The sequence below is a fragment of the Haemorhous mexicanus genome, chromosome 4 (genome assembly GCF_027477595.1).
Source record: "Haemorhous mexicanus isolate bHaeMex1 chromosome 4, bHaeMex1.pri, whole genome shotgun sequence".
NCBI classification, from domain to species: domain Eukaryota; kingdom Metazoa; phylum Chordata; class Aves; order Passeriformes; family Fringillidae; genus Haemorhous; species Haemorhous mexicanus.
The window spans coordinates 40,839,960-40,852,568 of NC_082344.1; the positions used below are offsets into that span (position 1 = coordinate 40,839,960).

Consider the following 12,609-nt stretch of genomic DNA (forward strand, 5'->3'; position numbering starts at 1 on the left):
TGGAAGATTCTTGTGAGTTCATAAGAAGCAGAGAAGATTTGGGAAAAGCTGACCAAGAGGAGAGCTCTGGAAGGGCTGCTAGTCATGCTGCTCTTTTGATTGCACTGAGGAATGCACTGAAGTCCTGCCTGTCCTGAAGATGCCAAGGAATCTCTAGAGATACAGCTAATCAATCTGGCAATGGGAAGGAAAGCTTCTGTCCTGCCAGCTGGGAGAGAAGGTAAGATGGTGTGGGGTGTTGTTGAGGAAAACAATTCTGTAACCCTGTAGCAGAGTCGGGTCTGGCTACTATTGATACTAAAGCTTTTGAAGATAAAGTAATATTGAATGGGCCATTTCCATTTGGAGATAAGAAACACTCCTGGGGTTTTTTTCCTGTAACATTATCCCATTATCTTCCAAGTCAGTATGAGAAAAATGGTGTCCATGTTCCAGAATTATCATGGGCAAGCTGAAAAATATTTTGAATTGGGATTAGAACTGAATGTGACATTAAAACATTAAGCACATGCAAGATCAGATCAAAAGTCCAGGTGGCACAGCAGCCTATCTCACTCAGAGGTCGGAAGGATCAGTGTGGTCAAAGAGAGCAGGGCAGAGTGAAAGGATGCTGCAGGGATACTTGTCTGCCTCTGCTTCTGGCATTATATAACCCAAGCACTTTCTGACTAGAGATGGCATTTCTGTTCAATACTATAGAATTCCTCCAACTGCTGCTTCAATCTAGGCAGACTTTAGTCATGTGCCATGTGATTTATGCAAAGAGTTTTAATGTTTCTGAAGAGGCATGCTGGCTCATTTGTCCCCTCCTGACAAATCAGTGAGATACAGGTGAATTATGAAGGCTTGTTAAAGGTCTTAATTCCTGAAGGGGTAGTCAATGCTGGGTCAGTGCAGAGTTCAGCCAGCCAGCAGCTGGTTTCAAGGTAGCAGCACTGACAATAACATCAATAACCACTCATTTTTCAAAGGGCCTTTCAGAATGTTGTGGTCTTGTCCATACAAACATCATCCCTCCAGCTGTGCTGAAGAAATTATTTATTATACCATTAGATGTTTGGGCTAGGAAATTCTGATAATAGTCACACTACTTACAGGTGGATCACTGGATCTGCTACCTATAAGGATTTTTCTGGTGGCTGACTTCATATTCAGTCCTGGAACACCATGAGCCTCTCCAACACTGAGGCCAAGGGAGATGGTTTCAGGATGTCAGGATAATCAGAGCAATGTACAGGTTCACTTACTAATTGGTGCTGGCCTGTGATAATTACGTAATTTGAGGAATTTGTGTAATGAGTCATCTTTTATGTCAGGTAGATCTGAATCTTATGTTATTCCACAGTTAGGAGACTTAATGCATCCCTGGAGGGCTGTGTGCATTGGAGAATGCAGCAGTGAGCTCAGCATCTGGGCTCTGTTATGGGATTCTTGACAGTGGATTCTAACAGGATCACGGAAAAGCCAGATGAGTTGTGATGCAGCTCATACAAGAGGCCCAGCAGTTTTTGGAAATGCAGAGCTTGCTGACCAAACACTTAGATATTTCAGGATGTGTAAAGAAATAGAAGCCAAAATGAGAAAACAAACAGAAAAAATCTATGCTAAGGCAAGAAAAGTGGGATCAGCCACCATCACTAGCGCAGCAAATAATCCATCTCTGACAATATGTACTAGATTAAGTAGCAATGCTATAGACCAGATGCCTGTGATAAACTGTTATGAAAAAGTTCAGTACATCATTGGCCAATCAAAGGTAAAACTCCTATTTCATTCTTTTTCTGATTTTCTCTCCACAATCATCTGCAACTTAATTAGTGTTCTAGGAGTTTTAAAGCCTATATATACTGCATGTATACAGTTCCCAGGTCTGTAGCTGTTCTAACCAAGACACACACACACACACACACATGCATATTTACGATTTTCCAGACCATACGTTTAGCTTTGGAAAAATAAGACCAGCTTTGTAAACAGGCTTTGTTCTTTAATGACCTCAGAAAAAGGAAGCCTTCTAGGAAAATGATAAGGCAATAATGAATTTGTGTTTTGTTTGTAACTCTTTTACCTGATAATGCCTAACATGGTATTTGCTCTTCTAGCACACATTCATTATGTCTTCACAGAGTTATCTGTTACAGCTCCAGCATCTCCTCCAGACTAATGTAATATTACCCCATATTACCCAAAACTTGAATGTTAGGCCTGCTTTTCCCCCTTCACATGTGATAGGGGAGCACATATTAACATGTAATACAATTTGTACTAACACCACATTTCATCTGCTGGTTTTACTGTTCTGTCACTTCAGGCTGCAGGCTGGCTTTGCAGATCTTCCCTGTTAGCTCTTGTTATTCATGCAAGATCTTCCATGGTGACTTACTTCTTTTATGAGAGGTAGACCAGAAAAGCTCAAGTAGATCAAACCTACCTGATCTCCTTTACCTTAAGGTTTGCAGATTTCTTCAAAGAATATTTACAGCTCTATGGAACATGATTTCTTCTTGTGAAATCACAAGTTCTGTTTAGCCTTTTGTCCAGCAACTCTCGGCTGTACTGTGGCTCCTACCAACTTGTCATGTGGACATTCCTGGTCTGAAGCTCTCTGCATCTCCACTGAATGTTCTCTAAAAATTAGTGTCGTATTTGTGACCTTCCATTCATCTAGCACTTAAGACAGTTTTAAGTGAAAAAAATATAAAGTACGGTTCAAAGTTCAGCCATTTCATCACTTGAATTTCCTTAGAACTCTTGGATGAATACCATCTGTCCTGTCATTTTGTTTCAAGGTCTTTTACACTTGGATTTGAGACAGATGCTTCACCATGCATATTCCATTTAAAAATTTTGTCATGAAAACTGCATGAAACCCCTCTACAAGGTTAAAAAGTTTTCTTCTAGGCATCGCTACTGTATCTTGAGCATGCATTGTCCCTGGGACAGTTTGGCAGCCCTCTTGGTTCTGGGGATGCACAGGCTTTGGATGACTTAATTTTCTTCCTAGTAGCTCGTACAGTGCTGATACGTATTTAGGGGGAGGATAATGATTTCATTTTCACTGAGCAGTGTTTACACTTAGTCAAGGACTTTTCAGCTTCTCATGCTGCCCTGACAGTGAGGAGGCTGGGGGTGCACAGGAGCTGGAAGGGGACACAGCTGGGACAGGTGACCCCCATCACTGACCAAACAGATATTCAATGCCATAAGAGTCAGCATATAGCTAAGGGGAAAGCTGGCTGAAGGACACTCTTTGGAAACTGGCTGGGCATTATTTGGTTGTTTTTCATTTGCATAACTTCATTTGCATTTTTTAATCTTTTTGTAATTTTCCTTTTTAGTATAATTTATTCATTTATTATTATTTTATTTCAATTTTGAAGCTGCTTCTATCTCAAGGCATGAATTTACTTACTTTTTACCATCCCACTGTTGGGGATGGGAGCGAGTGGCTGTGTGGGGCTTGGTTGCTGTTTGGAGTTCAGACACGACAGATGTGTTTGAAAGTTGTTAGTCTGTTTTCTCATGTTGCTCTGATGCTCTTTTCCTTTGCCACATGTTGCTGCATCTGGCCTGTTGATGTGCGGGGATTTTTTTGGCTTACTGGTTTAGAAATAACTTGAACTTTTTAAAAATTGCTTTCCTACATCTGTTATTTTCTCATTCTTCCCCTTTATCCACCTCAGACTTATTTTTGGTGGTCTTTTGGTCTGCTTTACTGTGTGGGATGTCTTTATGCTGAATGTCTAGTGCAATGTGAGAGTTCTTCCCAGTGCCTGCAAACCATTTTGGGCATCCCTTTTAGTTTTGGTTTTAGACCTTCCAGTTCACCTCAAGTGAGGTATTTCATAAGTTTGTCTGTATTGAGCCGTGATGTGAAAAACTAATTTAGCTTTTCTTCTATGGCCTTATCTTTACTGAACATTCCCCTTACACTTTGATTGCTTATTAGTCCTTTCCAGCAAGTGCTCACAGATGGGCATTACATGAACTCCCTGACCTGGCACATACCTTTTAAAGCTTAATTTGCAAGCAGTAATTTTCATGTACTCTTTTCCATTTGCCTTTGTATTGAACATTCTTCTTGCGAAAAGGACAAAATATGTGGTTTTTAAAAAAATGTTAATTATCTTTTGTCATAGCATTGTTCTCAGTTGATAGATCTGCTTGGTGCAGAGTTTTTGGTGTGCAACTTGTAAGGACACCTGAAAGATTATACTTTATTTCAATTAAAAAAAAAAAACCAAACATTTCAAAAAATCAAATTAGTCAATGTACTCTGACTTTACCCCTCCACTGCAGAAAATTTAAATAATCTTATCGGAAAGACTCCATGAAGCATCACTGTTCTGCCCAGGGAGAGAATGTTAGAGGTGGGAGGACATGATGTTGCATTTCTACAGGGAAGTCTGAACAGGAGGTGGTAACAACATCAGCATGATCTTGAATACACACTATAACACGGAATTGCCTCTAGATAGAATTCTTGAGTTAAGTATACAGGTGCTGTAGGACTGCGAGTTCTACAGCAAAAAATGTTCTTGAACACTGAAGGTGCTGTCCTGCCTCTCACTTCTGGTTTATGCCTGCAGCTTCAGGAAATCTGAGCCTGAAAAATGGAGACATTGATCTCACCTGTGCCAAGTTATCTCTGGCAGGTCCAACATGTAAAACAGCAGCTTCTCCTTCTGATGCCACTTAAATATCTCAGGGGCAGGGTGGGGAGGAAAAAGAAACTCTGGGGTTCTAAGGCTCTCAAAGATTAACACCTACTCCAGTATAAAAATATTTGAATTGTCTTTACAGTTACTTAATTTCCATGCTTACAAGAATATACTGTTTTTCTCCAGCCTCTTGTTTCAGAAAGTGCTGTTATCTTTGACCTATTCAGTGACATTTACCATAGTAAAGTCCTGAAAACACTTTTTATCTTATACATAGTACAATGATGGGACACAAACTTACTTCATAAGCTAATGGACAATAGGGACACATTTTAAACAAAATCTTGGAAGCCTGCTCTCTATATTACTTAATTTTTTAGACATTACACATTTCAGGGCTGGGTTTTTCAAGGGCTAATAAAAGTTATTTCCTGGTATTCAGCTCAACAAATTAAACTTGAGCTATTTAGTTTAGCTGTAGGATCTCAAATTCCCCAGCTGAAAATACTGTTAGGTACCTAGATTTAAGCATTTATATATATTAAAGTAAAATAAAAAGTGAGAGCCAAGAAATAGTGTAACTGGTGACACTGTTACAACCATGAACAGGAACGTATCAGGAGTACTTGTTTTTTACAAGTGCCTTCTCTTGCTGCAGGAATCTACCGGGGGTAGACATTCCAACATTTTTCATGCTGTTCTGCAAGCAGTGTATTTTATGAGAAGCCAGTAATACTAGAGCCAGGGGGAGAGGGAAGGAGTAGCAACATCTGGGAAGACATGCCTCTAACCACATCTGTCTTATAGCCAAGGCCAGGGACCCTGAGCTCTGAGAGCTCCAAACATTCACTCATTATCCGCTCCTATGCCAAAACAAAGGCCTGTGCTTCAGCAGTCTGGGGAAGGAAGATCATCCAGGAGTAATTACCCAGAACTTGACTACTTAAGAGACTTTTTTTCACCCACAAGGTAACATAGGCAAACGCTACTGTTAGAAAAGCATCAGTTTTTATCAGTGGGAGAGGAAGTCAGTTAAAGGAGTTTAAGTGGCAGCAAAAGCTCCAGGAGTCAATGCCTAAGGGACTTGCCAGTTCTGCAGTAACAGCAAGAGCCCAAGAACACTGCCTGTTCCCACAGAGGATTCCAGCATTCTGGGGGTGCCCAGCCTCTCAGAAACATCATGAACGCAAAAAAAATAATGTACAACATTTTATTACAAAACTGTTAAAAAAGTAATACAATGCAACAAAAAACTACAAAATATAAGATCAGCTATTAAGCTACCTTTGTTTTACTTAGCTAAAAAGAAACACCTGGCTATCAGTCACTGAATTTCAATAAAACCATTAAATATGCAGAAACAGCAGAAACATTCAACAACTTTTGTTTTTCCAAACCGAACTGTAGCAGCCCTTGGCTACTGCTTACATTATAAATTGAAGTCTCCCTACAAAGAACCACATTACCTATACACAATTCTGTACAGATTTTTATACTGAAGCTAACAATGAGCTGCACTTGAGTTCACATTCTTAGCAAAATATTGGATTCCGAGCATAAATCTTTACAGCAGGACATTCATTTATTCCTCATCCTCATCTTCTTCTTCCTCTTCTTCCTCCTCTTCCTCCTCCTCCTCCTCCTCCTCTGGTTCTACTTTCTTCTTAGATCCTGCAGGCCTACCTGGGCCCTTCTTTCCTGCATCACTCTTGCTCTTGGCACGATATGCTGCAATGTCCTGCAAGAAAAATTCTTTTAAGTTGCTAGCACTAGAATACTGAAAACAAATCTGTACTGCCTTGGTATTTCAACACTACTGTACTGCACAGGTCAGATACAGTGCATGCAAAAAAGCAGAATTCTCACCTTGGGACTTTCATGCTTAAATCTTTGAGCAAAAGAACATGCAGTGCAGACAGTTTAAAGAATTTTACGACCACAGTGCTTTGGAGTCTGACTACATTTATTTTAGCAAGCAGGTGACCTGATTTCTGGTAGTAAGTCATCTTACTGGTAAAATCTCTAGACAAGCAAAACCCATATCTAGGTTCACTGTAAGGATTAAAGATACCTGCCTTGCCACACCTTTCCATGTCTTCTAAAGGGTGACAGAAAGCATTAAGAATTATAAGCCCCTTATGGTGTGGGTGCAAGACCCAAGTTACATATTTACAGTGAGCTCCACAACGTCAACTTTGTTGTATTACTTTTACTGTACCTTTTCATACTTCTCCTTTAGTTTTGCAGCCTTCTGTTCATATGGCTGTTTATCTTTGGCCGACTGTTCAGACCACATTTCACCCAATTTCTTTGCTGTATCTCCAATAGACAAGCCAGGATGGTCGTTTTTGATTTTCGGACGGTGTTCAGAACAGAAAAGGAAGAACGCAGATCTACATGAGAGACAGTGATTAAAGTTAAGTATCAAGCTATTAGAATACTTTTCTCTAATGGGGTGAGGGAGTCATAGAAACACTCACGGAGGTCTTTTAGGAGCATTGGGGTCCTTTTTCTTTCCCTTCTTCTCGCCTTTGGGAGGAACATAGTTTTTCATCTCCCTGTCATAGCGAGCTTTGTCTCCTTTAGCCATTTCTTCAAACTTTCCTTTTTCCTTGCTTGACATTGTCTGTGGACACACGGAGGGGAAAGAAGAAGCTGGATGAGATAAAGCAGCTACTGACCCACTAACGCCTAAGCAGCAGCTGCTACCAGGGATCTTTTCCCAGCAACCCGCAGCAAGGGCGGGGGCTGGCCCGGCAAGGGCTCAGCACGGCTCGGCCCGGCCGGGCGCCGCTCACCTTCCACCGCTCCGAGCACTTCCGCGAGAACTCTGCGAAGTTGACGGACGAGTCCGGGTGCTTCTTCTTGTGCTCCTCGCGGCACGTCTGCACGAAGTAGGCGTACGAGGACATCTTGCCCCGCGGCTTATTGGGGTCGCCTTTGCCCATGGCGAGGTCGGCTCGGCTCCCTGCGGGAGGAGGTGGGTGGGGAGGGGCCGTGAGGCGGGGCCGCGCCTCAGGCTGTTCCCGCCTCTCGCCCGCCGGCGCCTTCCCGCCCCAGCGCGTCCGGCCCCGCCCCGCCACGGCCCCTCTGCCCGCGCCCCCCCGTCGGGGCCGCGGCACCTTCCCCGTCGGACGTCTCTCCCCGCCCCCCGCGGCGGCTGCGGCGGGCAGCCCGCCCGTCCCCGCCGCCCCTGCCCCAGCCCGCCCCGCCGGGGCCGGAGCCGCCGCCGCCCTCCCGGCCCCACCCGCCCGCCAGGAATCCTCCCCTCAGCCCCGGGCGCGCCGCCCGCCCGCCCGCCGGGGGAGCCGCCCGCTGTCTTTGCGCCCGGGACCGCCGCTGGTGTCCGCTCCCCCCCCGTGCTCCCTCCGTCCTTCCCGGCACGCTGAGCTCCGCGGGCCTTGCCTGGCTGGGCGGAGCGGGCGGCGCGGGCGCTGTTCCCTCAGGTGCTGCTGCCGAATGGTGCCCGGCCGCGCACTCACCGCCTCTTGTTTTCCGCGGCACTGCCCGCCACAGCAACCCGACCCGCGGCGCCCGAGAGCCCACCCCCCGCCTCAGCCCATTGGCTGCCGCGCACGTTCAAACTGCCCGAAACTCCACCCCCTGGCGCAGAGACCGGACAGGATTGGCTGTCTGCTGCTGTGACGTCAGTGGTCGAGCTACTCCCGGGCTAGGTCGAGCGCGAGGGGGTCGTTGGCGCTTATACCCGTTGGAACCGGTTGGGGTGAGGAGAGCGGGGGGGCGGGTCTGGGCGGAGCGCGCTGGGCGGCGATTGGGGGAGAGGGACGGTTTAAAAAACCGCGGGGGCCTCTGCCATTGGTCGGCGGGGACTGTGGCCGATCTGATTGGGCGGAGCGCTGGGGGCGCAGCGTGGTTTAAAAATACAAAGGGAGCGGGGCCGGCGGCTCTCTTAGCACTGTTCCTCAGCTCCGCCTGCCCAGCTCGGGCCGGCCGGGGCAGCAGCGCCGCCCTCTGCCTCCGTCCTTCCCTCCGCGGGGCGGGGGTTTGGCCGGCAGCAGCAGCTGGCTGTAAAACTGGGCTGAAAGTTGGGTTTCGGCGCCCAGGCGAGCCCTGTTTCTGGGGGTCCCCCAAGCGGCCCGGCCCGGCCCGGCCCGGCCCGCCGCGGGGTAGGACCTGCGGTGGTGCCCGGCCCCGGCTCCAGTCCGGGGTCCCCCGCGGAAGGAGAGTGTGTGGTTTGTAGCGATCCTTGGGCAGAGAGAGCTCCTGCTCCCGTCTCCCCGGCTAGAGGGGCCTGGAAGAGCCTGGGGCTGCTTGAGAGCGGTGCGTTGCGCACTCAGGCCGGGGCAGAGGCAGCGGCGCTGAGAAGGAAAGGTGTCGGCTCTCCGAGTTGGTGCTCCCTGTAATGTGCAAGCTGCAGCAGTGGAAAGCCTGGAACGCAGTCTCGGTCGAACTGAGGCTTTAATGCAAGCCACGCCCGTGGTTTGCATTAGTGCTTTCAAGTGTACCGCTAGCAGCAAATCTGGCCCTTTGGGTTTGCGGAGAAAACTGAAGTTTCCATACAGTTACTTATACTGCGATGTCACCCCAGACTACATACACTGGTTTTGCTGACACGTGTTTTCTTCTGTCTGATTATTTTCATCCAATTTTCAACTTTGGGTAAATGTTCTTAGTAATCTAAGTGGTTTTTAAAACTTGTTTTTTCAGGTGTAGTTTATAGCCCTAGTGAGAAGCAGGTTATTACTTTGTTTACTGAAGATACGGTGCCTTCAGTAGAACTTTCATCATGTTAACCTTCCTCAACGGTAAGAAAAAACAAATCCCTAAGCTGCGTGACAGTATTGAGCAGCTGCAGGTGTGACAGTGGCCAATGTCTTGATCTCCAGCCTCCCCAGTTCAGAGTTGCTCAGTATAAGAATTTATCAGGTGCAGTTCTTCAAGCTTTTCTTCTTTTCCTTCTGACAAGTACAAGTTCTCGTGTAACAGTTCACTAATGTGGTAGTAAATGCCTCCTTTATCCCTGTTTCATTTTAAGCTTTGTATGTTTGCCCAAACTGCAGCCCTAAAAGCCAAAATCCGCTACAAGAGGGTAATTGGGAGGTAAACAGAGCAACCCACAGATTATGCATTCCCTCTGCAGATGTCAGAGCCTTCACAAGCCAGTTATTCAAAACCTTGTATCAGTTCACTTATGTGGCTATCACTTTTGATTGTGTTTAGCATACAAATAAAGCTTAGCCTTCCTTACCTCCTAAAATAAACATTTGCATGGGGAATGTCTCATGTTCTGGTTTGGGCTGGTTATTGCTGTATTCCACTGCTTCTCTGAAGCAAATTAATGTTCTGAGTTCTATGCAGGTCTGTCTGTCCACTTTGCAGAGAGTTGTTTTGTCATGCGGCTTTAAAAATGTCTTTACCTCATATCTTACATGGAAAGCACTATTTTATTTCACGAGTTAAGCTGCCAGATGGGTCACTCATTTACTTTGTGGTGAACCACCTCTGTACAAAAGCTACTTGTGAAGTGTGTTCTTGTTAATAAAGCAATTTTGTAAAAGATGGTAGAATTTTACAATACTGGTGTGAGTGAATCATAGTACAACCATTGGTACCTGTGGTGTAAAAGCATTCCTTGTGTGCCAGACTGATCTAGACACTCTCTGACAGTTATTGGAGGGGGGGGGGAGAAAACGTTTTAGGTAAGTTTTATTAACATTTTCACTCTTTTAACATGAATGTACCACGTTCATGGAAAAAAATTACTTTGGAACACTCTTTGGAAATTTTGTGATGTAATTGCAGTAAGGCTTCTGCTGTTGCATCTGTTTTTATATCTGCTCTAAGAATATGAAGAAAATTATTGTGGACAAGCAGGTGGGCTGAGAAAGTGTAATTATTGCTAAGGGAAAAAATGAGATCTGCCTTTCAAATGATTTAATCAAATGTTTTAAGAAAGAAATTAGGATCTTTAAATTTTCTTACCTGGAAAAGAAAGCTTTTGTACACTTTGCTAGACCCATTGTGTGTTACATCATGCTGTCTCATACAACATAGGGCACATGAGAAACCAAAGTAACATCTGTCTGTCCTCCAACAAGGAAGGCAGTATTGAGAATTTTCCATGCTCGAACATGATACTGGAAGCTTCCCACAGCAGTGCCAATGCTGAAAGCCCCACCACACAAGAGTGCTGATGTTAGGAACTTGTAATTCCCAAAGCTTTGCCTTCCTCCCAGCACCCTCATGCCTGGAAAAGCACTTCTCTGCTTCCACAATAAGCTGTCGCTGTTTTTCATTGTTCCACACTGTTCCTTTTCAGACGAAAACACAATTTGTGTCTCCAGAGATTCAGTCACTGTTACTCTTCTAAAGCAGTGATCTATGCAGTATTGACTTTGGTCGGTACGCGTGGTTAATTTATTAACCACATGTGCATGACAGTTGTGGGGAAGAAGCATAAACTCTGGGACTTGGAGTTACTTCAGTATGAATAATTCTGCTCATGAAATGACTCTTTGGTTTTATAGCTCCCTGGCTTTGAGCCCTTCTGGGTTTCTCATCTGCCCCACAATTTGGGGTGCTATTGTTAACTCAGCTTAATCTTCAGCAAACTGCAAGTGAGAGAGATGAGCAGTGAGGCTAGGAATTCTGGATAGAAGGTAGAGAAAAGATCAGATGGTTGGGACTGGGTTATAGAGCTGAGAAATGGATTTAAAGAAAAGCATATCAGAGACAACAAAAATGTGTGATGTGAGTGATACTGCTTTCTGTCATACTGTATCTCTTGGCTTCTGTGGGCTGCTTCTAGAGCTTTTCTGGACAGGGGTGTCAGTGTGGACAAAGCAAGGGAAGAAAGGAACAAAGGCCTTTTATTTGAATTAAATCATCAGTGGATCCATTACAACAGATACTGTTCAGCTGAGGAGATTGCAAACTACAGTTGGGTGACCTTAACTCTGACCAAACTTGTGTTCTTGTATAAGTGTATTTATGTAGTGATGCTGTCAGTCAGTGGGATAAGGAAGCTCTGCTGTTACTTTCCAGAGAATCTCCTACTAACCAAATTCCTATATGGAATATGCCTTAATGTAGCCTAATGGCAGTAAAATTCTGCTTTGGAAAGCTATCACTCTAGACTGATAGGCAATTTCTTTTTCCAGGCCTGAAAAATCAGTGGATGAATAATGAATGTGAGGTAAAACTGCTCTCAGTTTTAATCAAACCAAACTTCACTAATAGGAATGGAAGATGTTGAAAGAAAGCAAATTTAGCTTTAATCAGCAGGTTTCTTTGTTGCAGAAAAAAAGATTAAAATTCAAGACACAAAAAACATTTAAGTAGGTCACTGCTTTGAAAACCCTTTTAATGCAAGTTACAAAGTCTACAGCCAGCAACAGTGTTTTAGGTCTATTTTTTGTGAGCATCTCTCACTAGATATATGGTGGGACCTCTAGGATGAAAAGCAAAAATCAAAACTATTTAAGCTACTGCTTATCTAAGTTCAACACAAAACTCATTTTGTTGTAGTCTTCCGGTTATAAGCAGTTATTTTCTTGTACTTTACTTTGATAAAAACACATAACTGCTGCTTCCTAAAAGTTTACAAAACTGGTATTTGTCACTATCTTAAAGAATTGCATTTAAGACAGTGTGTTAGAAGTTCCCCAGTTTTTTTGGTGTTGTATAACATGTAAATAACATGCATGTTGTAAAAATGAAATCCATTTACCCTTTAAACATTAGGGTTTTTATTATGCAGGCCATTGTAAAGCCTGCATAACCAGTTAAGCAGCTCATAGGCAAATGCAGTTGTATTAGTTACACCAGGCTGGGTTAGTCTGAAAGCTCAGAGCTTGTTTTGACTTTGTGCTGTGTACCCAATACCGAAAACAAAGGCAGCCTGCATGAGACACTATCCGGGACAGCTGCAGAGCAAAGGCTGAAACTGCAGCAGTCGTATGTTAAGAAACAAATACAACAAATCTCT

The 12,609-nt window shown here is 44.3% G+C and overlaps 1 protein-coding gene across 2 annotated transcripts; it reads right to left on the minus strand.

The window, feature by feature from the left end:
* Positions 1-5,857: 5,857 nt before the first annotated feature.
* Positions 5,858-8,285, minus strand: HMGB2 (high mobility group box 2). Of its 2 annotated transcripts, none has more exons than XM_059844542.1 (5): positions 8,144-8,285; positions 7,460-7,629; positions 7,142-7,287; positions 6,880-7,054; positions 5,858-6,399 (listed from the first exon to the last, which is right to left on the minus strand). In XM_059844542.1, the coding sequence occupies exons 2-5, from the start codon at positions 7,607-7,609 to the stop codon at positions 6,244-6,246; spliced, it is 627 nt and encodes a 208-aa protein (XP_059700525.1). In that variant the 5' UTR covers positions 7,610-7,629; positions 8,144-8,285; the 3' UTR covers positions 5,858-6,243. The 2 variants fall into 2 exon arrangements, with proteins under 2 accessions (XP_059700525.1, XP_059700524.1); XM_059844541.1 differs by having other exon boundaries at positions 8,067-8,217.
* Between the last annotated feature and the right edge of the window lie 4,324 nt (positions 8,286-12,609).